This window comes from Protomyctophum parallelum, assembly GCF_964188405.1.
Source record: "Protomyctophum parallelum genome assembly, chromosome: 9".
NCBI classification, from domain to species: Eukaryota; Metazoa; Chordata; class Actinopteri; order Myctophiformes; family Myctophidae; genus Protomyctophum; species Protomyctophum parallelum.
Window position 1 is genome coordinate 25,869,188 of NC_139706.1, and position 22,755 is coordinate 25,891,942.

The 22,755-nt window shown below is 43.8% G+C and overlaps 1 protein-coding gene across 1 annotated transcript in view; it reads right to left on the bottom strand.

Annotated features, from left to right (window-relative positions):
• pitpnm3 (PITPNM family member 3) overlaps window positions 1–22,017 on the bottom strand; it is a gene marked incomplete at its 5' end in the record, with an annotated part of 91,419 nt that extends 69,402 nt beyond the window's left edge. Inside the window, 2 exons of the mRNA XM_083772585.1 lie at window positions 5,055–5,150; window positions 21,993–22,017. Coding sequence (XP_083628711.1) covers window positions 5,055–5,150; window positions 21,993–22,017 — 121 coding nt within the window. The remainder of the gene's footprint in view (window positions 1–5,054; window positions 5,151–21,992) is intronic.
• Between the last annotated feature and the right edge of the window lie 738 nt (window positions 22,018–22,755).

Consider the following 22,755-nt stretch of genomic DNA (forward strand, 5'->3'; position numbering starts at 1 on the left):
CCCCCCTTCTTCTTGACCAGGAAGTAGCGTGAGTAAAACCCGCTGCGACTCTGGCTCAGGGGTACCTCTCTGACAGCCTTATTCTCCAGCAGAGAGTTGATCTCCTGCTGGAGAACCTGACCCGCTTCGCCGCGTGCATCGGAGTAGAGGACTTCTCCGAATGCAGGGGGTCTCATAGCGAACTGGAGCCTGTAATCTCTCGCTATGGTGCGGAGAACCCAAGGAGACGCTCCGCACAGTTCCCACTGTGTCAGGCGAAGCGCAAGGGGGTTCTCCATCACCAGGGGAGCGCGTCGTCGCGCAGGGCTGGCGCCCCCTGGTGGACCAGAGAAAATTTCGGCATGACCCGTCCTGCCAGTGGCGTTTAGGCCCGCCACAAGGCCATGGTCCCGCCCCACTGTGTCGGAGAGCCCGGGGGCTACTCCTGGCAGTGGGTTCATGTCCCCCCGATGTTGTTGTTTTGTTTTAATGGCGTGAAAGCCTTCATTACAGGAAATAAAACAGGTACAACATTGGAAACAACAACATGTCGATGGTCGGCCGCACCCGTGGTGACGCTCCGCATCGTGAGCCCCGCCTCTTCCTGGGCGGTCTGAGTGTGTTGGGGTTGGCGTGCGGAGGGAGCTCTTGGAGGAGCTCGCTGTCCGTCGTCCAGCTTGAAAAGCAGCCTATCTAGAATGCTAAGCATGCTAGGGTGGCATCGGCCATCCAACGAGGTTGCTACTCCCGACCTCGAAAAAGTTAGCTAAACAGCTAAACAACCCTAGCTTCACAATGTACATACCTGTAATGTTGAGGGAAGCAGTCGGTAGTCGAGGGTCGCTGGGGAACCACGTCGAGTGAGACTCGTGCCTTTGGCCGCTGCGTGAAGTAGTAGTAGCGGTAGTTGTCGGTGGAAGCCTAGGACTGCATCCGACATCCCGTTGTCGCAACCACCCGGCTCGGGGGAGCCTCGTTGGTGGGCCGACGAGATCCCGCTGGAGGGAGAGCAGCACCCAGAGCCAGCCGGCGAGGCCTGGCTGATGTCTTGGGTCTGGCTCCACAGGCCTGTTTACCAGTGTGGTGAAGAGCGTGTGGAGCTTGTTGTTGGCGGTCCGAGCCGCCTTCCTGGCAGGGGAGGAGCCCAGGAAGGACTCGTCATGGTGTCTCTGAGACGCGTCAAGGTTGAGGGGTCTGGAGAGAGAGGACGAGGTGGTGGGCCTAGGCCTCGAGGTTTGGGGCTGGTCGGGACAGCCGGGCTCGGAGATGTCGACCAGGGACCTGTCTTGGTGACTCTTGACGCGTGAGATGCGTCAGCTTTTCTCCCCGTCTGCGAAGTAGAAGCAGCAGGGGTAGAGACCAGAGGTCTCAAGAGCCTGGCGAGCATGCTCGAGTCTAGACCCAGGCAAACAATGCAGCGAGAGTGACTGTCCTCAGGGGACAGCAGGTTGCTGCAGTTGCATGAGAAATTCCCGGTGGCGTTCCTCCTCGGGAACCCGGGAGGGCTGTTGTCACCCCTGCTGAAGGTCCTCCTGGGTCTGGTTGTGCTGTGTAGCGTCACCGCCAGTAGCCATGTTGCCTAGTTTAGTTTTTCAACTGTCCACTGAGGTGTAATAAGGCTAGAAAACTAACCAGGGTCTTCCGACAAAAGGAAGAGTCTTGTAGGTCAAGCGCAGTTGTAGCTTAAAGAAGGAACCAGCAGTTCAAGACATTGTAGAAGCACTTCTCTTTTAAGTTATAATATAAAAATTATAAAAGAAGAAAAGCGGTGGTGGAGTAGAAGAGTAGGACTCGTGGTGCTCCACTGAAAATCAGCTGTCTAAACAGAGAGGACCACGTTGTGAAACTGTGGTGGCCAGAGAAGCTGTTTAGTTGTGTGAAAGAAAAGGCGCCGGACTACGGGAAGGCCGCAAAGCCTGGGGCTCGCGTAGCGCGGCCGTCGGGCTGGTGCTGTTTAGGTCTGACGACACAGAGCGATGCGGCGGTTCGTTGGGTAGTGCGGGTTGCGTAAAGCAGGCCTGTGGCCTTCGATAGCAAAACCGTGCCAAAAAGAAGCTAGAGAAGCTGAAGTTAACGCCTGACGGCTGGAAACTAGCTAGTGTCTAGCGGAGCTAAAAGGCTATAATATACATTATATATATATATATATATATATATATATATATATATATATATATATATATATAATATATTCAATATATGTTAAATATATATTTAATATATTTAATAAATAGCTACAGGACCACAAACAACAAACCATAGCTTACAGCAGCTGGTATTCCCAGGCGGTCTCCCATCCAGGTACTAACCAGGCCGGACCCTGCTTAGCTTCCGAGATCAAACAGTAGCTAGAGGCAACAGGAGTAGCCGATAGCAGCTAGAGGAGGCTGCCGCTAGAGGTAGCCAGAAAGGCTGCTAAAAGCAGCTAGCTAGTAGCTAGGGTCTTCCGACACGGAGCAACGTGCGCTACCAATCTAGCCGTGGGCCGTGAGGCCGTATGGAAGCCTGTGGTCGTGTGGAGCGTGGGGCTTCCGAGCCGACGGGGTCTTGCAACACAACGTAGTGAGAGAGAGCGTGGTTCAGCGCGGGCTGAGGGAGTCTGTAAAACTGCGTGTTAGCTAGTAGGGTCCCTAACAGTTTCCGAAGGCTTTAGCAGCAGAGAAAACAAGGGAAAACAGAGCTAACAAGCTGGGGTTGCACAACGGAGGCTTACCAACTCACCGTAGCAGAGCAGCGCAGGTTGACTTCCGCGGATCGCTTCTTTCCGACGAGCGGCTGCCTCGTCCATTGTCGGCTGGCTCTTGTCCAAGGGCCAGGCAAAGCTTCGCGGCTAACGTGAGGTCTTCCGACGCTGGTTAGGCCAAGCTAGAGCTAAGCTAGCGTTTGTAGCAAGCTAAGCTAGCGTTTGTCAACGCTAATAGAGCTATGTTCAAGAGGCCTCTCGGCACTGCTAGAAAAAGCCCTAGAAACTTACCTCGTTTCTTTTTCTGTGTTTGTGAGTGTAAGACCACCGGGTTTCCACCGCGAATTCCAGGGTACAAGTGAGGGCACAAGTGAGAATAATATTCTCAACGGAGTTAATGGTAGTCTTAGAAATACTTCTGTATCAGCGCAGAAAAAGGCAGGAATGACGTCTTTCCGGCTGGTGGGCTGCTTTAAAGGCTCCGGGCGGAGCCTGCAGCTACAGCCGTGACAGACAGCTGCACGACCCAATCAGTATTGTTTAGATAAACAACCATTACTTGGAAGTATAACAAACTTGGGGTATCGCTGTAGATTTGCCATACTGATATTCGGAAGCCTGGACTATGTGCATAAACTGACCATGAGTGGTCTAAGAATAGCTGGCATGACAAAAAGCAAAGCCAAACAACTTGCAAATACTGTTCTGTTTCGGCTGTTATAGGCAGTTTGTCTGTGTGGAGAAGGAGGTGCCATGTGTATCCTTAAGTGAACATGAACTGTCAACCCCGTTATATTTGTTTCCTTGTAAAATGAATTGTAATTTATGGATTCAAATAAAGAAATCGAAATGTGTGTGTGTGTGTGTGTGTGTGTGTGTGTGTGTCACTGTGTGTGTGTACACCACGAAAATTGATGACAGTATGATCATGTGATGATAAGAGCGCCCCTCACTTCACATGAGTGTGATTTATATTATTATTATATATTATACTATATATTATTTGTTTAGAGCACTTTAAACACATACAGATAATGTTTTGTTTTTTCTTTCTATTTCAATTGTATTTTAACCGTTTGGCCGGAAGGATTAATTAAAGAATGATTACTATATGCCAGGATATCCCCCCGTTCAACCCTTATTTTGAAGATCCAAAACACCGCAACCGGAAACCGGATGTTGACTGAATGGTGTGTGTGTTGTCGGATTAGGTGTTGATCTCTCACTAGCTGATGAGAAGTACAGGCAGACGCCATTACAGCAACCGCTATGCTACGTGCAATAAGCCTTGTTTTGACCAGAAATGCCGCCTGGGACGGGGAATTGCATGAGATAAAAGCGACTGAAAGCGTGCGTGCACGCGCAAATCAACAGATATCCATCCGAAGCTAATGTGAGTACCCTTTCGACTAGATCGGATCAAAACATTTAAATACAACTGAATTAACGTAACTTACGTTTATTGGTGCTTGCCGAGACTAGCGGGGATTGTGTTAACCTGTACAGCACTTTGGATGACCTGGTAATTTTAAATGTGCTCTTAAATACATTTTGTGTTGAGTTTAGTTGAGATACAGTACAGTGTTCTATATACAGTACAGAGGTCAATGTATGGGGTCTATAGATGCTTACTGCATCTAATGGTCTATATATTATATGCAGTACAGTGGTTTATAGATGCAGTACAGAGGTCTATAGATGCAGCACAGTAGCCTAGATGCAGTACAGTGGTCTCCTACAGATATAAATGCAGTACAGTGGTATCTAGATGCAGTGGTCTCATGCAGTGGTCTCATGCAGCTATAGATAAAGTACAGTGGTCTCATATAGCTATAGAAACAGTACAGTGGTCTCATACAGCTATAGATACAGTAAAGTTGTCTCATTTTTACAATAGGCGGAAATTATACACATTTGTACTGCATGTATAAACCTGCATGGTTCTTGCCCAAACTACATGAGATTGGCATACATTTGGTATGTGTGTACAGGGGAGGCTTGTAGGTACATCCATTCACATATATTGAAGTGGCAGCTAAAGGGACCTTTTGTAAAATGAGAAGAAAAATTAAATAAGGGGGGTGAGTGTGGACCACTCCTGGAGCCTCTACTATCAGGAGTCAATAACAACAGCAATCATCTACAGTAGATTCTAACCACTACCCCCGACTGCAAATCCCCCATCTTGTGACTCAATGCTATGATTGTTTTTGCTTTCCCATTAACAGCTTTAAGAAATGCCAGGAGAGGTTCAGAGTGTACAACTGGCCTCTGGCTGCCATTCCTGCAGTTTTCTGGGCACGTGCAGCAGGACGGATTAGTGAATAACAGAAATTGGGCCAAACTATGAACCTGAGGCTTGTGTGTTCAATTAAAAACAATATTTACCAACCTTTTGCATCAAAAAACTCGTCATCTGAGCTGTCGATGGATTCTTGTGCAATGTTCTGTATGCGCCAGTGAGAGGCACTGTGCTTTCGTGATGAGGCTGTGGGTCAGATGAAATATAGAGAATCATCAGTTTCACAGACAGGATCAGTAATGACAGTCTATCAGAGAGATTTATCTGTAGCTATGATAGTTAATCAGAGATGTCAACATACAAAGGAATGGGTGTCTTTTTTTCCATCTCTTTTCATTCATCTGCTCTTTTACTTCCATTTCTCATTTCTAAATAACCGTATTGTGCAAAATTAGAGCTCCAAAGCAAGAGACATGGATGGTCTTTAATAGAACAAGAGCACTAATTGGACTGTTCTTTAGATGTTGTTAAGGCACTCAAATCACCTCTTAGATAACAACCATGGATATTATTATCTATTTATTATATTCCACTATCATATCATCGCTGTCCAGCAGAAACCAGCTAACTCCATTATTCAGGTTTTAGATTTTCTTTTCATGCTACTGAACACCCTTTACATCTGTACTTGAGCTGGATGTATTTGTCATTTCCTGAAAAATGTGCATCCTTGTGAGCATGCGCGTGCGTGTGTGTCCTTCCGTCCGTCTCATTGATTCCCATCCTTGAGCCTCGCTTTTCTTATGGGGCACTACCATGGATGAATGGATCCAATATGTGTCTGTGTGTGTGTGTGACGTGTGTGTGTGCGCACGTGCGTGTGTGTGCACGTGTGCGCGTGCGTGTGTGTGTGTGTGTGTGTGTGAATCGTGATGTCACTGATGTATGGACGGACGGACAGACAGGGGACAAATCAAGTCTGCTACAGCCAGGGAAACATTTTGCCCTTTTGTAAAAGATTTTATGAGCACTTTTTATTTCCCTTTTCTCACACTCTCTATGCACATGTGCACACCAGCCAATTAACCAGACATCCTGTGTTTGGCTTAACAAAGCACTCCCCCTCTGTGAGACTAGTCCCCTGCAACCTATTATGATACAACAGTCTAACACCACAGGTCATCATTCATGGACTCTATTAAGCCAATATGCCCCACCTGGGTTAAACAAAGCCCCATGGACGCCAGGCTGTCTTTGCCGTCTCCATTTGAGGAGTTTTATCACCGTTATTTGATTAAACCTGCGAAACAGATGACATTGGTATGCATAGAACTTCCAATGGATATTATGACTGAGAGCTTCTTCACACAAATGTACTTCTCCTTTTATCTCAGGAAAGTGGAATAAATCTGTTCTAATATCTTTTGTTTGTTTGTGTGCGTGCGTGCGTGTGCGTGTATGTATGTACCACCAGATGGCATACCTGGTACGTACGTATCATCCAGTATAGATATTGAGTACGTACGTACACAATATCTCATTTCATTTTCTGTAAATGGTTTTGGAAGTGCGTGCAACTGCAACACATGAGTAAATTGATCTGACAACAGGGTTATTGGTTTGCGTGAGATATCTAGAAACTCAAGAGAGAAAACCGATAAATGAAAAACTCCAACAGTGGAAGACTCCCACTTACTGAAAACGCATGTCTCTTAGGAAAGAATGACTCATCAGCACTGACTGGACAAACTGAAGAGCCTTTGCATGAAAACAAGTGGGAGTGTGCGTGTGTGTGCTTAGAGAGAAGGTTCTGTAAGTTTTACATTGTGTACCTACTATTGATTGATTGATTGAAATTTGTATTCACAGTATATATAATGGGTATTTCAAACGAAACTTCAATACAAAACTGCTATGATATATTCTACTACTACCATCGCAAATATTTGGATCTCCAAGTACCACTATGACTGATGCCGGTAAAGATGGTAGCGTAGACCGTTCCTACCCTATATTGAGCTATGTATGAACAGTTCACACACCAAGTAGATGATACCGCAATAAATCCACATGTTGCCGGACTACTGGCAGTAGTAGTAATACTGTAGTGAAGTCACTTCCATTGGACAATCAGGTTCATGAACGAACAAGGGAAAAGGAGAATAAGCTTGGTAACTGTTAATACATGCCATCTGCCATGGCTCTTATTCTCCATGATACAGTATCATCATTAAAAAGTGGCACCAAATGTAACCGTTTGTTTGATGAAACAAAATAGGAACTTCACTATCAAATTGAAGCTTATTAATGGGTTCTCTCTCCTGAATTGATGTCCCACCCAGTGTTGTTTTTGGCAGCAAATTTAGATTTTAGTCTCTTGTGTAATAGTTTTAATTGAGTCACATTTTAGTCACCTGGAATGTTTTAGTGTTAGTCTAGTTTTAGTCGACTAAATCTACAGTTGATTTAGTCGAACAAAATGTATTTTGGCAGGCCTTGATGCCGTCGTAATGACTGTTTTTTCACTTGCTGAAAATAGCCGATCTACAAGCCCACAGCTTGTAGATCTGTATCTACAAGCTCCCTTGTATCATACTGGGTTGGGTGAAATTAAATATCTAAAAAGTCAAGTAGTCAGGGAAAATTATCAGTATAATGTCAAATCTGGCACCAGTAGCATGTGACGTGTCAAACTAGGGGGTTTTCATGATTCTGAATCAGTTTTTGGGCTAAAAAAAGGCCATAGCCGTCATCACAAATGTGATGAGGTCAGCACATTTGGGCACATTTGAGCACATTTGGGCAAGCTTGGCTATGGCCGAATTTAACCCAAGGAGTGTTTTTTGTGCAAAACGAATGCTTGGAATGGGTTTAGAATCATGAAAACCCCCTAGTTTGACCCCTAGTTTGGTCATAGACCCCCTAGTTTGGTCATATAGCCACTTACCCAAATGTGCCCAAATGTGCTGACCTCATCACATTTGTGATGACGGCTATGGCCGTTTTTAGCCCAAGGAGTGTTTTTCATGCAAAACTAATGCTTGGAATGGATTCAGAATCATGAAAACCCCCTAATATAGAACATAATTTGCCTTATATTGGTATATTATATATACCATTGTATGGTACCCCAACTTTCAGCAGCTGTGGCATATGTTCGTAGACACCCTTACAAACACATTGGTGAAGAAAACTCTTGGTAAGAAATTTATTCCCAGATTGTATTAATATCCTCCAACTAAAGAGAGAAAAACTAAATTGTATTTAAACTTGAATGCTCAGCAGCAGTGGAACACTCCCATGCACTTATACATGGACATGACATGTCTCTTGGGAAAGAGAATGACTAAGCACTGACTGGACAAGCTACCTAGAGGCATGAAAAAACAAGACGTGTGTGTGTGTGTGTGTGTGTGTGTGTGTGTGTGTGTGTGTGTGTGTGTGTGTGTGTGTGTGTGTGTGTGTGTGTGTGTGTGTGTGTGTGTGTGTGTATGCTGAGTGCATACTGTGTGTTGGTTGGATCTTTTGTCAATTGGAAATAGCCATTATAGCCTTTCCTCTAATTGAATTACACCTCTTTTCAGCACACAATTAAAATCAATTACCACAGCCAATGATCTATGTGTATAAGGCTGCAGAGCTAAACTGCACACTTGTCACCTTAAGCAATGGATAGTATCTATAGCCTCCAGACACTCTCTTCCCCCTTAGGGCCCCTACTGTGCAGCTGTATTGATAAATGCTGCTCAGTGCTCATGCATTGCTGCAAAAAGATGAGCAGGATAGCTAGTAATTCAAAAGCCTACATACTGTAGTCCAGTACAGCCTCCATTCCTGAATGTGAAATAGTCACATTGTACCTACAGTACACAGTAAAATCTTCAGTGCTAAATTCATCCATTTGTAACTCTGAGAATGAACCCTTAACGGGTCCTAACCCTAACTTGTAATGGTTTCATTTGGATCCATTCGTAGTTGTACACTCTTGAGTTAAATTAACAGGCTGAAGATGACTGCATGTAAATGAACAGTGCTTAATTCTGCCAGTGGCTAATTGACCACAGGCTTAGGCATAATGAGGTCATTGGTTAGGACTTAGGACCTACTTTCAAATGTTTATGAAAGTAGTTTAAGGTTACATAGTGAGGACACAAGTCACATAGTGAGGACAACATAAAAGACATTTCACTTCTCACAAAGAAAAATTGTGTCATTTGTTTTAGTAAGTGCTTGCTAGTCTAGCATCAAAGGGTAGAAGTGTAGAAGTGATAGATAGAAGTGTGCGCCTTCAAAAGCAAAATATGAGTATGAGTGAGTCATCATCCCTCATACTTCCATCAGTCTGAAGTGATTTCACCAAGCTGAAATTGGAAAGATCAAAAGCCAATGCCCTGATTTTAATATTCAAATGTCAGAGCTACAGCTTACTCCGTAATTTGCGCCAATGTGCAGTGCATGTGGCCATGAGCGTGTTGTTGCTCCATCACAAAAATTGCTATCTTGCCCACACAAGTACTGTATAGGAAAACGGCTCATTACATGGCATTCATGAAAAATTCAATGAAAAAGGTAATGGAAAAATCATGGCCCCCTCACATATTAGAAGGACATTCTAAGATGGCCAGTTCTTTGATTGTATTTCAGTTCAAGAATAGAGATTTACTTTGTCTGTCTGGCTGTTTTTGAGTGGTACAACCACTCCAAGGAACAGCAATGTCCGTGTCCGCCTAACTATGTGATGTTAACCCACCCATAAGCCTATGTGACTGTGAGCATCAGTATGACTATTAGTACCAGTAGGGGCGCTGTTGTGCCAGAAACAGAGAGTGCTGCACTGTTGCCTGCTAATGAAAGAGAGAGAGAGAGAGAGAGACAGAGAGAGGGGGGGGGGACACACAACACTGTGTGGATCATCCCGGATCGTTCGATGAGGAAACGCTAACCGGCATCAACTGTCAGTAAGGGATTACACAGCGCTCTGACCGTGACTGTCTGACGTTCTGACGGACTTGTTCAGTACTGTACTGTACTGTACTGTACTCCACTGTACTGTACTGTACTGTACTGTACTGTACTGTACTGTACTGTACTGTACTGTACTGTACTGTACTGTGCTCCACTGTACTGTGCTCCACTGTACTGTACTCCACTGTACTGTACTCCACTGTACTCCACTGTACTGTACTCCACTGAGGACTCCCAGCACCAGACACTTCATTCAGGAGTCTTGAGCCGCAATGGTTCTGCAGACTCCACTTGCGGCTCGAATGGCCCTCCTAAAGGCCTCATTGAAGGTTTTTGCGCTTCCTCCTCATGGAGGATGCAGGCTGGGGCATAACCCATACTGCTCCCGGGGTGCCGTCTACATTCCGGCTGTCACCCGTCTCTCCGGTGGTCTCTCTGGTTGTCACATAGTCTATTCCTATGATTCACTATAAATAGAATACCTCAGAATGAAAATACATTGCATGGATGCAACTGGGACGTATTCTCAGTGATGTATCCCAAGGTCATCTGGGTTTTGAGTACTTGAGATTACTATCAAAAAGAGATAATGACTGACTCAATGAATGAGGTAATTAGGATTATGGTTCATGCTTACAAAAACAAAAACTTTAGGGTAATCTCAGCTCTTTTCCAAGGTCTGACAGCAAGTAAATAAGCATCTACTCTGTTTTGCAAAAGAATAATCAGTGCTATAACAGGCCGATGTGAAGTGTGTGTGCAGTGCAGTGCACAGGTTTCACACACACACACACACACACACACACACACACACACACACACACACACACACACACACACACACACACACACACATCTCATTGCGATGTGTTATTTTAACTATACAAAAGAATATCATACATTAATCGTAATCAAGGCAGCAGGGTGTCACTTCTGGCCCCTGACCTCGCATATCACTGGGAAATCTGCTGTGTGCATGGTGAGAAGCTGTTCCCTGACAAGGCTGACAGAGGCCCTGAGTGCTTCCCCATGACAAATGGCCATTACGTTTAAATTCTCAACTGAAATGACAGAGGTCAGGGGCTGAATGCATCAGTACAGGCATCTGTAGGATGCAGAAAACTGTGTTGAGCAGGCTCCCCGGGGAGCCGTTAGCTGTATGGCAAAATACAAATGGAAATAGATACAGTATGTGTCATACGGCAACATTTACAATACTAGAGGTTTGTGCCGCTACACGGCTCTCACACCTACGTCACAGCACAGATCCGACCGATATGCCCATATACCCGAATTTCTCCAAATAGTAGCCTAGTGTTTAATATGCAATCGATTTGGACCCCGGGCGTTTAAAAGGAACTAGGCGTCTATTTGCAGTAGGTTTTTATTTATTTTTGCACCTGTCTGAGCCGGGCCATGTTTTAGTGCAAAAGTCTTTTGTCTTTTGATTTAATATTGAGAGAGAGAGCACATGACCACCCCCCACCACCCCCCGCGGGTTGAACCGGGGGTGGTGGTGATGTCGCTCAATGTGTTACTTAGCCAATTTTATCAATTAGGCTGATTGATACAATAACAGCTGTGTGTGTGTGTGTGTTTCAATAATTTGGGTCAGTCCTCACAGCTTCTCCCTGGGATTATAAGAAAGTCGAAAGGTAGAAAGGGCAAGGGAAAGAGGGGAGAGGAAGAGAGAAGCTAAAATCTATCATTAAAAATGGAAACCCCGCAGTCGTCTTCATAATGAGAATTTGCTAGTGAGAAGAAAAGATAATTAAAGGGCCTGTCTTGAACTTTCACCATGACCATTGCTTTACTGCACCAGGAGCATGCCAAACACTATTTTAGCTCATGCAATTATGTTTAATTCAGATAGGACATTATAACTGTTAGATTAAACCTTTCAATTTAAAGTTAAACTGTTATTTTGAATGGCAAATTAAGCCAATTTTGACCTACACAGTAGGCTACAGGGAAAAAAACGGGGCAATTAAAAAAAAAACTAATACAAGGTAAAGCAAATCATAAGGCTGGGCACTGTTGGCTACTGTGCTTATGTCATACTTGATAAAAGGCTGTTCACTCAGTCTCCCACACTTGTTGCTTCATGCTCGGTGCAAAACCATATGGCCTAAAACATGGCGAAACAGCTTATTAAATAAACACTTCTCCCAATTTTGAAACCATATCTGTTGCGTATAGTATACAAGACATCAACACCACATTATCACGTCAGGATGACCCGTGAGTGTTGGTATTCCATTTGTTTTCAGACTGCTGCTGAAGCCTCGAGCCCTTACAAATGTTCCTCCTGCCTGGCAGAAAAAGTGAGGAAGATGTTGGCCTTCTTCAAAAAGCAGACTGAAAAGGAGGGCCCGAAATTGCGACAGTTTTGGTCGCAAATGCGCCTGAATTTTAATCTGTGCAATCTAAATTAATTGGGAGCAGTGCCACCAGTGCCACTGCAAATAATTGCTTTAATGCGACCAGGACGGACGGACGGACGCACACACGCACAGCCTGTGGAGTTAGTTCATGTAGACATACTCAAAGGGGTTCATGCCATGCTCAAAGGCGCATACTATACTCAAGAGATTAACATGCTGCATTACTACGTGGGTGTGTAAGTGTGTGCAAGTCCCACGCGTCATTCGCTGATGTGGCAGTCAGCTGACCAATTGGGCGGGCTACTTAAGCTCACCAGTCTGCATGCTCTACCTGCCTTCCTCCAAGGAAGCTCTGAGAAGGAAGAGAAGTGGTCACGTGACTGGGCTGCGCCATGACACTTTCATGGACACTTTCATGGGAGCCAAACTCACACCGGAAGTGCAATGAATGGAGCTGGCTGGACCAGCTCATAACAAACATTATTTATGAACAATTTAGACTTTTGTCATATAATCAGTTCAGGAATATAAAAGAAGACATATCACAGGTTGTTTTCTAATCACTTACTTTTCGATGTGCACAGTATATCATTTTATCCGAGTATCTAAACAGCAGCAGGTATCGTTTCTGGCTCCGAAGTATCGCAAGATTTTGCTGCCAGACAGAAAACGGTGGGAAGTCTCGCGATACTTGATACGTTCAGAAAGGTACTTTGTGCTCTTTAGATACCATACCTCTATACAAATTACACAGTGTACACATCGAAAAGCAACACAGCAGACAGACAATAATGTGTTACATGTCTTCTGTTATTTTCCAGAAGTGATTACTTTACAAAAGGTCTCAGTCATTCATAAATAATATTGATGAGCTGGTCACTGATCTCTCATTGACTCCAGTGCATTCTGCCAAACTTCCGGGTAGTTTGGCTCCCATGAGAGTGTCATGGCGCAGTCCAGTCATGTGACCACTTCTCTTCCTTCTCAGAGCTTCCTTGCCTTCCTCTGCATATGGTTCCTGGTTGTTATCAATGACTGTCTAAAGAGGACGAGACGCGAAGACCGTACGGGCGACACCATGTTGCTCCATGGCAGTGTTGCCAACTCGTGACAGAAATAAGCCAACCCACCTCCAAAAACAAGCCAAAACAAACCCAATAATATGACCATATAATCCTAATAAAAAAGGTTTGATGCATTTATCATTATAAATAATATGTCTATGATAATTAATGTTTTAGTAACTTATTATACTAATAATTAGCCTATAAAGAAAAGAAAAGGATCTCTGGAAAAAAGGAAGCCAAAAGTCGCTGGAAATAAGCAGACTTGGCAACCCTGCTCCATGGAAGGAAAGAAACATGCGCAGTTGAGACCAAGGAAGCTGAATGCGGAAAGTATTGGCTGCATATAGCCCATTGCGCATGTTTCTTTCCTTCCATGGAGCAACATGGCGTCGCCCGTACGGTCTTCGCGTCTCGTCCTCTTTAGACAGTCCTTGGTTGTTATGTGATGTTTGCTCCCACCACCACCCCAGCACCACCGGTGGGCTCCGTTATTTATATTCCCCATGGGGGTTTATTGTATCTATCTCCCTGCTCTTAATGTTTTATGATGGTGTTTAATTGCGCCGAGCAGGGAGAAAATGCAGCAGAGCCGAATGCCAAGTCTAATATCGTATGCACACTTGTATTCTCATTCTATAATAAATATTGGATAAATCTATTCGTAGGTTGTCGGACTGAAATAATATATATAATATATTTATATATAATATATACTGCCTCCATGTCCGATTGGAGTTGGGTTATCTGATGAGTGAGTACGTCGAGCTTCCGCTCCTGTCGCTCCCTCTCCTTGTCTTGACTCCTCTCTTTCTCCATCTGAGACTGCATGTAGGTCTCAAACATCCTAGCCAGATTTGAGAAAGTTTCCTCTTGGGACGAGGTAGTGCTCACCCTGGTGTGGATTTGTTCTTCCATGTGTTCTTTCCTCCTGTGGCACCCTCTTCTTCCTCCTCATCGAATGATACTTGCTGTTGCTGGCTCCGCAGATGTGGTTTTGGAGGCATCCTGAACTGTTGTTACTTTCCGCTGCCACCACAATGTGAAGTTGCCCGAGGGCCAAGGCTCCAAAAACAGTCAGCGATGCTTTTTGGTGGATTTTATTTCTCCAAAACTCCAGCTCCAGTGCAGATATTCACAAAACATATCAAACTGCAAAAATAATACTGGCCAAAATACAAAACAAAGAACTCAAAAATACTTAACGCACAATATAGGAAAAAGAAAAAATAACCAAACTGCACTAGGCTATACCCATGACATGGGCCCTAGCAGCTCTGTCACTGGGCTGTCAGCATGATGCCTGCCCGAGCATAACTGACTAGCTCTTCTTCTTCTTTTTTTTGTTTAACGGCGGTTGGCATCCAGATTTGGTGCATTACCGCCACCTTCTGATCCGTGTGTGGATCAGACAAAACTAAAACTTATATCCATAACGTAACTTATCATCATCGCCCTGTACAAACTTAATAGTGCCCACTCCAAAGTGATCCCCACCCACATTGTCCATTCTGTGCGCTACATCCCAGACCCTGAGATGGTGTGAATTCTTCTCTCAATGTACTTTCTGCAGTGACATCACATACATCTAGGAATCTCCTCGCCGCTTCCAACACCACACAATTGATGATCATCGCAATGAATGCCAGGAATCGCTTCTTGTCCATACAGATGTTATCATTATCACTTACGCCTACATTACTTTTCCCCTCACTTGCCTGCTGTACTTCCTCTGCCACTTTTCCATTATTGTCCTTGCTCCTCTCCACTCTCTTTACCGCTTCGGCATACGACAACCCCTTCACTTCAGCTCGAACCCTGCTCACCATTACCTCCTTCTCTCTCCTAGGACACCCAGCTGATCCGGTGTAGTGACCCCCACCACAATGTACACACTTTTCTTCTCCCTGCCCTTCTTTACATTCCTCTCCTTCGCATTTCTCCTCCCCACACCTTCCACACCGTCTGTTCTCCCTGCACACTGCTGCCACATGCCCATAACGTTGGCAACAAAAGCACCTGAGCGGTGCTCTCTCATATGGCCTAACCCTGAAATGTAACTCACGTACATTCTCTGAGGTAGATCTCCTGAAAAAGTCAAACAAACAGACTCACTTTTCTCGCGTTTCCCCTCTCTGAATCTAGACATTCTTTTTGCCTCACAGACCACTGTGTGACCACTTGCTGGGGACAGGCTAAATACAGGCGTTTTTGGGTACAGTGCCTGCTTTTAACTAATTCAGATGGCATATGAAAACAATCATAATGGAATTAATGGCATAATAATACACAACTGTATTACATTTAACTTTGCAAGTGCTTTTATTTTTATGAATAAGACTAAATAAGGCTCTTATGTGTGGGACATGTTTTTTCCACTTTTGTCCCTCATCTCAAGAATGAGTGATATATATATATATATATATATATATATATATACTATTAAAAAACACGAGATTACATGTTTTCATTACCAGGTCAAAGACAGACTATAAATAGCCATTACAAACAGAACAAGATGTTGATGTAGGCTACAGTATTTATGAGAACTGAGAATGCAACATACACATGGATAATTTATAGCTGAATTGTATAAAGATCACATCCTTTTAGAAACATATTGTGTAGATAAAAGATCTGTGGTTGTACTAACAGTACTGTGAATGTATGCCTGTTAGGTTAAAGTAGTGTGCACAGTACAGTGTAAGTGTACCTGTCACACTCAGCCTTGACCCCCAAGTAAGTGATGGTGGTAAATGGTACATTTATGTCTTTACCAGACATGTCTTTTATGTCTTTACCGGACACGCTTTAGAATGTGCATTACATTCAGCCATTCACACTCTGACTCACAGACAAACCGTCCCAATCCTTTGAATCACTTTAACCATCATTTATACTTTGGCTATTCAAAAATAGCAGATATACAAGCTTGTAGATCTTTTAGAGAAATCTTTAAAATGTGTGCAAATCTTTGAATATATATATATATATATATATATTATATATATATATATTATTTTTTTAAAGCACTATTTATTGTTGTTCACAGGCCTACATAAAACAAAGGGTTTTGTAGCCATTTACAAATCCACAAATTATAGCAGAGACAGTATTTGGAATTGAATTTGGAAGATTTTAAACAAATTTGCGCTTCTTAAACAAAAATAGCATCTCTCATGCCAAATGTCTTTGGTATGAGAACAAGTGTAATATCAATAATGAATGTAAAAAATCATTACATATTGATGCTCCTAAATCTTTGATGGGTGCTCCGAATTTCTTCCGAATTCTAAAATTGGTAGCACTGTAAAAAAGTAAATTTCGCTGGTAGCAAGGGATGCCTCTCTATAGAATAAAATCACACCCGTGTGAACTGAGTGGTACAACTCCCCTCTCTCCCCCCTTCTCTCCTCTCTCTCTCTCTCTCTCTCTCTCATTAGCAGGCAACAGTGCAGCACTAATACTATCTCCCTCTCTCTGTTTCTGGCAAACAGCGTCCCTACTGGTACTCAGTCATACTCGTGCTCATTAATACATACATATGAACACATAGGTGAACACATAGGTGTACACGGACATTGCTGTTCCTTGGAGTGGTTGCACCTCAATAGAAATCAACATATAGAGCTTTTTGAGCAGTGCCTAAACGGTCCAACACACAGCTATGTCCGTCCGTCCCCATGTATGTAAGTCTGTCCATCCGTTTGAGTACGGACAGCTACAGTAGCGCTAGATGACCTGGGGTGGCACTGTTGGGCGGCGTGGCCGTGTGTGAACCTCCTGATTGGGACGCGCAGTACAGAGTACTACAGTACAGCACAGAGTACAGTACAGTTCAGTGCAGTACACTACAGCACAGTACAAGTAGTAAAGTACGGTACAGTGCGGATAGTACAGTACAGTATGAGTAGTACTACAGTACAGTACGAGTAGTACAGTACAGTGCAGTATGGGTAGTACAGTACAGTACGGTACAGTATGAGTAGTACTACAGCACAGTACGAGTAGTACAGTACAGTGCAGTACGGTACATTACAAATAGTACAGTAAGAATACTACAGTACAGTACGAATAGTGCAGGTAAAGCAATATGACATAACTACTCCTGTGAATTGTGAAATATACAAGCTAATAATGACTGACAGTAATGGAACATGAGTATAAATGCAGGACATACAGAAGTCACCATGTTTCCATATTTACTATATACTTCTATTTATATACAGACACTACAATTATTATTTAGAATAGTTTGACCAGTTGGAAGCCACTTCACCACTGGTTTTACAAAGATTATAGTGTTTCTTAGGCAGCCCATGGTCTTTTCATCGTTCCCAAAAATATCCACTGTTATAAATATGACAAACACTGTGTGAAAGAAAAGGCAAGTTCTTGATTTATTTTGCAAACCAAAAATGTAAAAAATAAGTTCTTAAATTATTGAATGAAACCAAACTTTGAAAGCCATTAGTCTAGTCTAGTCTACAAGATGTCTGCTCTTCTTCTTTTGTCGTGTATCATCCTCAAATGTCTGACTCAGTATTGTGTAGGCATGACTTTGTCTCTGGTCCCACTTGGAAGAGGCCGGCCTCCGAAGGTCGTCTGTACAGGGGGCAGGTGTTAATTATGGGCAGACTGGTCAGGCTCACCACACTCGCATGCTGCATTGTCTGTCAAGCCCTACTTCTTCTTCAGGGCGGCGGTGCTGCTCCTGATGTGCTGGTTGGTGCCTTGCATGGTTTCAGCTGCCATCGGTGTATGAATGTGTGTGTGAATGGGTGAATGTAATGCACAATCTATGTAAAGGCTATATAAATGCACCATTTACCATTTACCATTTATTTACTATTCATAGCTGATCTGAAGCAGCCATCTGAAGCACTCCAGTGCGCAGGCGGTTCAGTAGGGACCATTGCCGGCATGCATGGTAGGTCCTCCTCTCCTCTCTTGAGCGACCACATCAAACACGAGGTGGATGCTGGAAAATACTGCGGCATGGTCAAGCTGGACCTCCAAAAGGCTTTTGACACTGTTAACCACTCCATACAGGTTAACAAGCTTAAAGCTATTGGTTTTGAAAGCACATCAGCGAGCTGGATGCAATCCTACCTGGAGGGGAGAGAACAGATGGTGGAGGTGAACGGAACACTGTCCCCCCCCTCCCAGTGAGCTGTGGCGTCCCACAAGGAAGCATACTAGGGCCTTTACTGTTCCTAATATATGTTAACGACATGACATCAGCTTGTGACTGCAACTTGTTCCTGTTCGCAGATGACTCAGCACTGCTGGTCTCGGACAGGAACAAACTGCAGGTTGAAAAGACCCTCAGCTCTGAACTCGGTAGAATCTGCACCTGGCTCGCTGATAACAAACTTTAGATTAGATTAGATTCAATTTATTGTCACTGCACATAGTATACAAATACTTTGACAATTAAATGAATAACTATCCTTACACCTGGGAAAAACTGAATCCATTCTCTTCGGATCAAATAGTAATCTCAGCAAGGCAGATGGCTTCTTGGTTAGAGTGGGTGACAATATTATCACACGCAAAGATGAAATTACCTACCTAGGTTCCATCCTGGAGGCCAATCTTTCCGGTGATAAAATGGCCAGTGGCCACCAACGTAATCAAAAAAGTCAATCAAAGAACAAGATTCCTTTTAGGATCTCCTCACTGGTCAACAAAAACACCTTGAAGACCTCAACAGGAGCCCTCGTACAAGGTTTCTTTGGCCCTTAAAACAAGGCTCCAGACCTCCCAAAACAAACTGGTCAGGCTCCTACTTGGCCTCACCCCCCTCACCCCTGCCCACTTTGACAGGCTGGGATGGCTTAGGGTCGACGACAGAGTACAGCATCTTGCAATGGGTCTGGTCCACAAGATTCGATACACCACCAAGATACCCATGTACCTGTCTAAATACTTCCTTAATGTAAACGAAGTCCACACCCACAACACCAGAGGGAGTGCAACAAACCATGTACAACCCAGATTCGGCACAAACAAGGGACTAAATTATTTTCGCTCCTATGCCACCAAAATGTGGAACGCCCTACCAACAGTCATTAAGACATGTGAATCCCTTGACTCCTTCAAAACCGCTCTCAAAGGGCACCTACGGATGGCTGCAATTCGAAACTGGCCTCTGTAAAATCTGAATCCCCCCCACCCCCCCACCCCTTTTCCCCTCACTGTATATGTATCCTTTCCCTTTTTGCTTCCTATATGATGAATTCCTGTTCTGTTCTTTAACTACATAGAAGTGTCTATTTGTATGTCTCTAAATGTTTTGATGAATTGAACAATGTGGACCCTGTTGTAAACAAGTGTAATGCTTAATTGGGTCGTCCACTCACAGTTAACAGTCTTTGTATTGAGTTTGTGCTTAAAATGTACTGTAATTCTACAAACTGTTAATAAATATTTCAATCAATCAATCAATCCTTCATCACCATCACTCGGATCCCAGATGTGGATCCCGGAGGGCCCAGCAGACTCCCCACTCCTGCTTCCAGGATGCCGCCAGCCATGTACTCCTCTGGAATGGAGAGAAGCATTGTGCCGCCTTGTTTAAGGGTGGCGGGACTTGAGTCTGTTTGGAGGCTCTATTTCCATTGTGTCATGCAGGATATGCCAGTCCTGAATCTGGGCTTTCCTTGCTAGCTTGATGCTAGCAGCCTCTCGTCGGAGGCCAGTCGGGACAATTCCTGCAAGGACTGGCATATAGGAGCGGGCTTCAGGCAGCCAGTTATGGTTCGGAGAGTTGTTGATTACGGTGTCTATCTTTTTGACATGTGGGCTCCTAAACCAGACTGAGGCACAGTATCCAGCTGCAGAGAAGACCAGGGCTATTGTGTAGAAATCCGTAGTGTGCAAAAGCCCAGCAAGACGACGGATAAGTGAGACCCTTGATGTCACCATGGCACTCACGTCTTCAAAGTGTTGATTGAATGAGGCATTTTGAGTCTTGTTGGAACTGAAGGGGCTTGACTTGTTGTCAACAAACACATTGATTTCCCTTTTTTCTTTGCCGCTGCTGAGCTACAGGCGCCACCTGCAGAGGCTGTAGGTGACCAAGTGGAGTCTGCGGTGCCAGATAGTGTCATACGCTTCACCTCCCAATGTATGAATGAATGAACCATTTTAAAGCGCTTTGAGCACTTGGAAAAGCGCTATAAAAATGCAATTCGTTATTATACGTGGCTGTCAGGTCTAGTAGCACAACCCCAGCTTTCTCATTGGCCTGGAAGCTGTCCTCAATGTCCTGAGTGAGCACTGTTACCTGGTTCACTGTTCCGAAAATCAGCCTGTTCCCTCCCTGATCTTAAAGATGCAGCTTTTTATTTGTTCAAGACAGGATATTTATATTTCAAATTTTGTTTACATTACATTATATGCTGAAGATTTAAAAAAATGATTGGATCAGGGGAAAAAAGAAAGAAAAGCTTGCCACAAGCTGCCATAATATGATTGTCATTTCTTGTTAGAATGGACCAGAAGAACAATGACTGTCATTGACGACCAATTTAATTTGATACATGCAGAGATATCAGAAAAATAGTTATAGCCAAGGTGGTGAATAAATTATTCTTTCTGATATCTCTGCGTGTGGGATCATTAGGACACAACTAAAAATGAAAGCCTGGTACCGAGGCTAGGACACAACTAGATTAATAGCTATTTAGGGGGAACATTTTGGGAGCACCACATTGTGAGAAATAGATGTTGCATGTGTTACAAATGACCCAGCTGTGAGCTGGGTCATTTGTCAACACAGGCAGCTCTAATAGTTTACCTGAAACATTACATATTGTCTATCAAATTAACGTCTGATTAAACAAATAGACACAAAGCAGGGATTTACAAAGGCTTATCAAAATGGCAACAGCGTGTGCATTGTTACACACGTTTTCCTTAGCAAGCAGCCAGAAATAAAATAAAAAAGGAAGACACAGGTCCAGTGAGACTAGTGTTCATAAAACAAGGATGTACAGTAGGCCTATTTTTTTATTATTGTCTTCTCTGTCTTAGAAGGACAGATCGGTCTTGACAGAAATCTAAAACAGAATATAATACCCAAGCCTGTTGGACAGATGAATGACCTTCTTAAACTGCACCAAATGCAACTGCTGGTTAATTGATAATGTTTTATTGGTTTCGTGCAACTACATGCATATGCATGAGGGTGAGGCTTCTACTAAAATACACTGTATGTCCAATATAGGACGCACGCGCGCGCACACACCCACACACGCGCACACTCGCACACGCACGCGCGCACACACACACACACACACACACACACACACATACACACACACACACACACACACACGTACTACACAACACACAACAACAACCCTAGAGAACGAGACAATTTTCTGTATACCTCAAAGCCTATATGCTACAGAGTATGCCAGGAATAGTCGAATAAAACGGCACAGATAAGATACATCGCATCATTTTACATTGTGCTACTATGAAACAGATATGGACGGACCTGTCCTATATGGTATGCCTGGCTTACATCACGCATTCCTGCATAGCCTTCAGCATGCTTCTCATACAGCAGGCAGGTTGGCTCATTCTACCTGTTAAGCAGCACCAGAACGGAGGAGCCGATCAAAGAAGCTCATGTGTTTGACTCAATTAAGGATATCCCTTACCTTTCCCCCTCGTTTCCTTTGACATGTTTCCTGCTGTCACACTAGGAAAAAAATCCAATGAAAAATAAAAAGATTTAGAGTCCCAATAATATTGTTGTCTGATAGTTTTTACAGAGTAGCGCAGTCTCCCCGTCCTTCTCCTTCACTGTTGCCAGACGGAGGTTAAATAGACGCGATGTAACAGTGGCATTCCTCGTGTTAAATCTGCCGCTGCGCTCTCATTCAAGACCCTCATGCCACCGCTCCTGTAAACATAGTTTGGCCATTTGTATCTGTGTGCAGAGTCTGCAGACAAGACTTCGGTCGTGTCATGCCCACCCAATGAAAGAAACATCAGCCAGTCAGAGTTCTTAAAAAGCGTCAGTGTTCGACTGCCTCCAGTGGTGCGCACGTTAGGCTACTATTGAAGGGCGTCCGTCCTGCAGCTGCTGCTCTGCCGTGGTGCGAGAATTGGACTTGAAAAAAGAAAGGGGGGAAAAGGACATCTTTACAAAGTGTCAAGTTTGTCAACCAATGACAAATGAGGCAAAACTATGACGTGAATGATGTATTTAATAATACTCGAAATAATTAGCATTTTGCCACTGAATATGTAATACGACCTGCTGGGTCCCAATTAAGAGATCTACATTTTACTGATGGAGCCAATTAAGAAGTGTTGCTTAACAACAAATTAACAAATACCCCACAAATGTGGGATGGGCTATGAAAAAATAAAAAAAATAAGCAGGATGTGGATGGATAGACATCCCCACCAAACAAA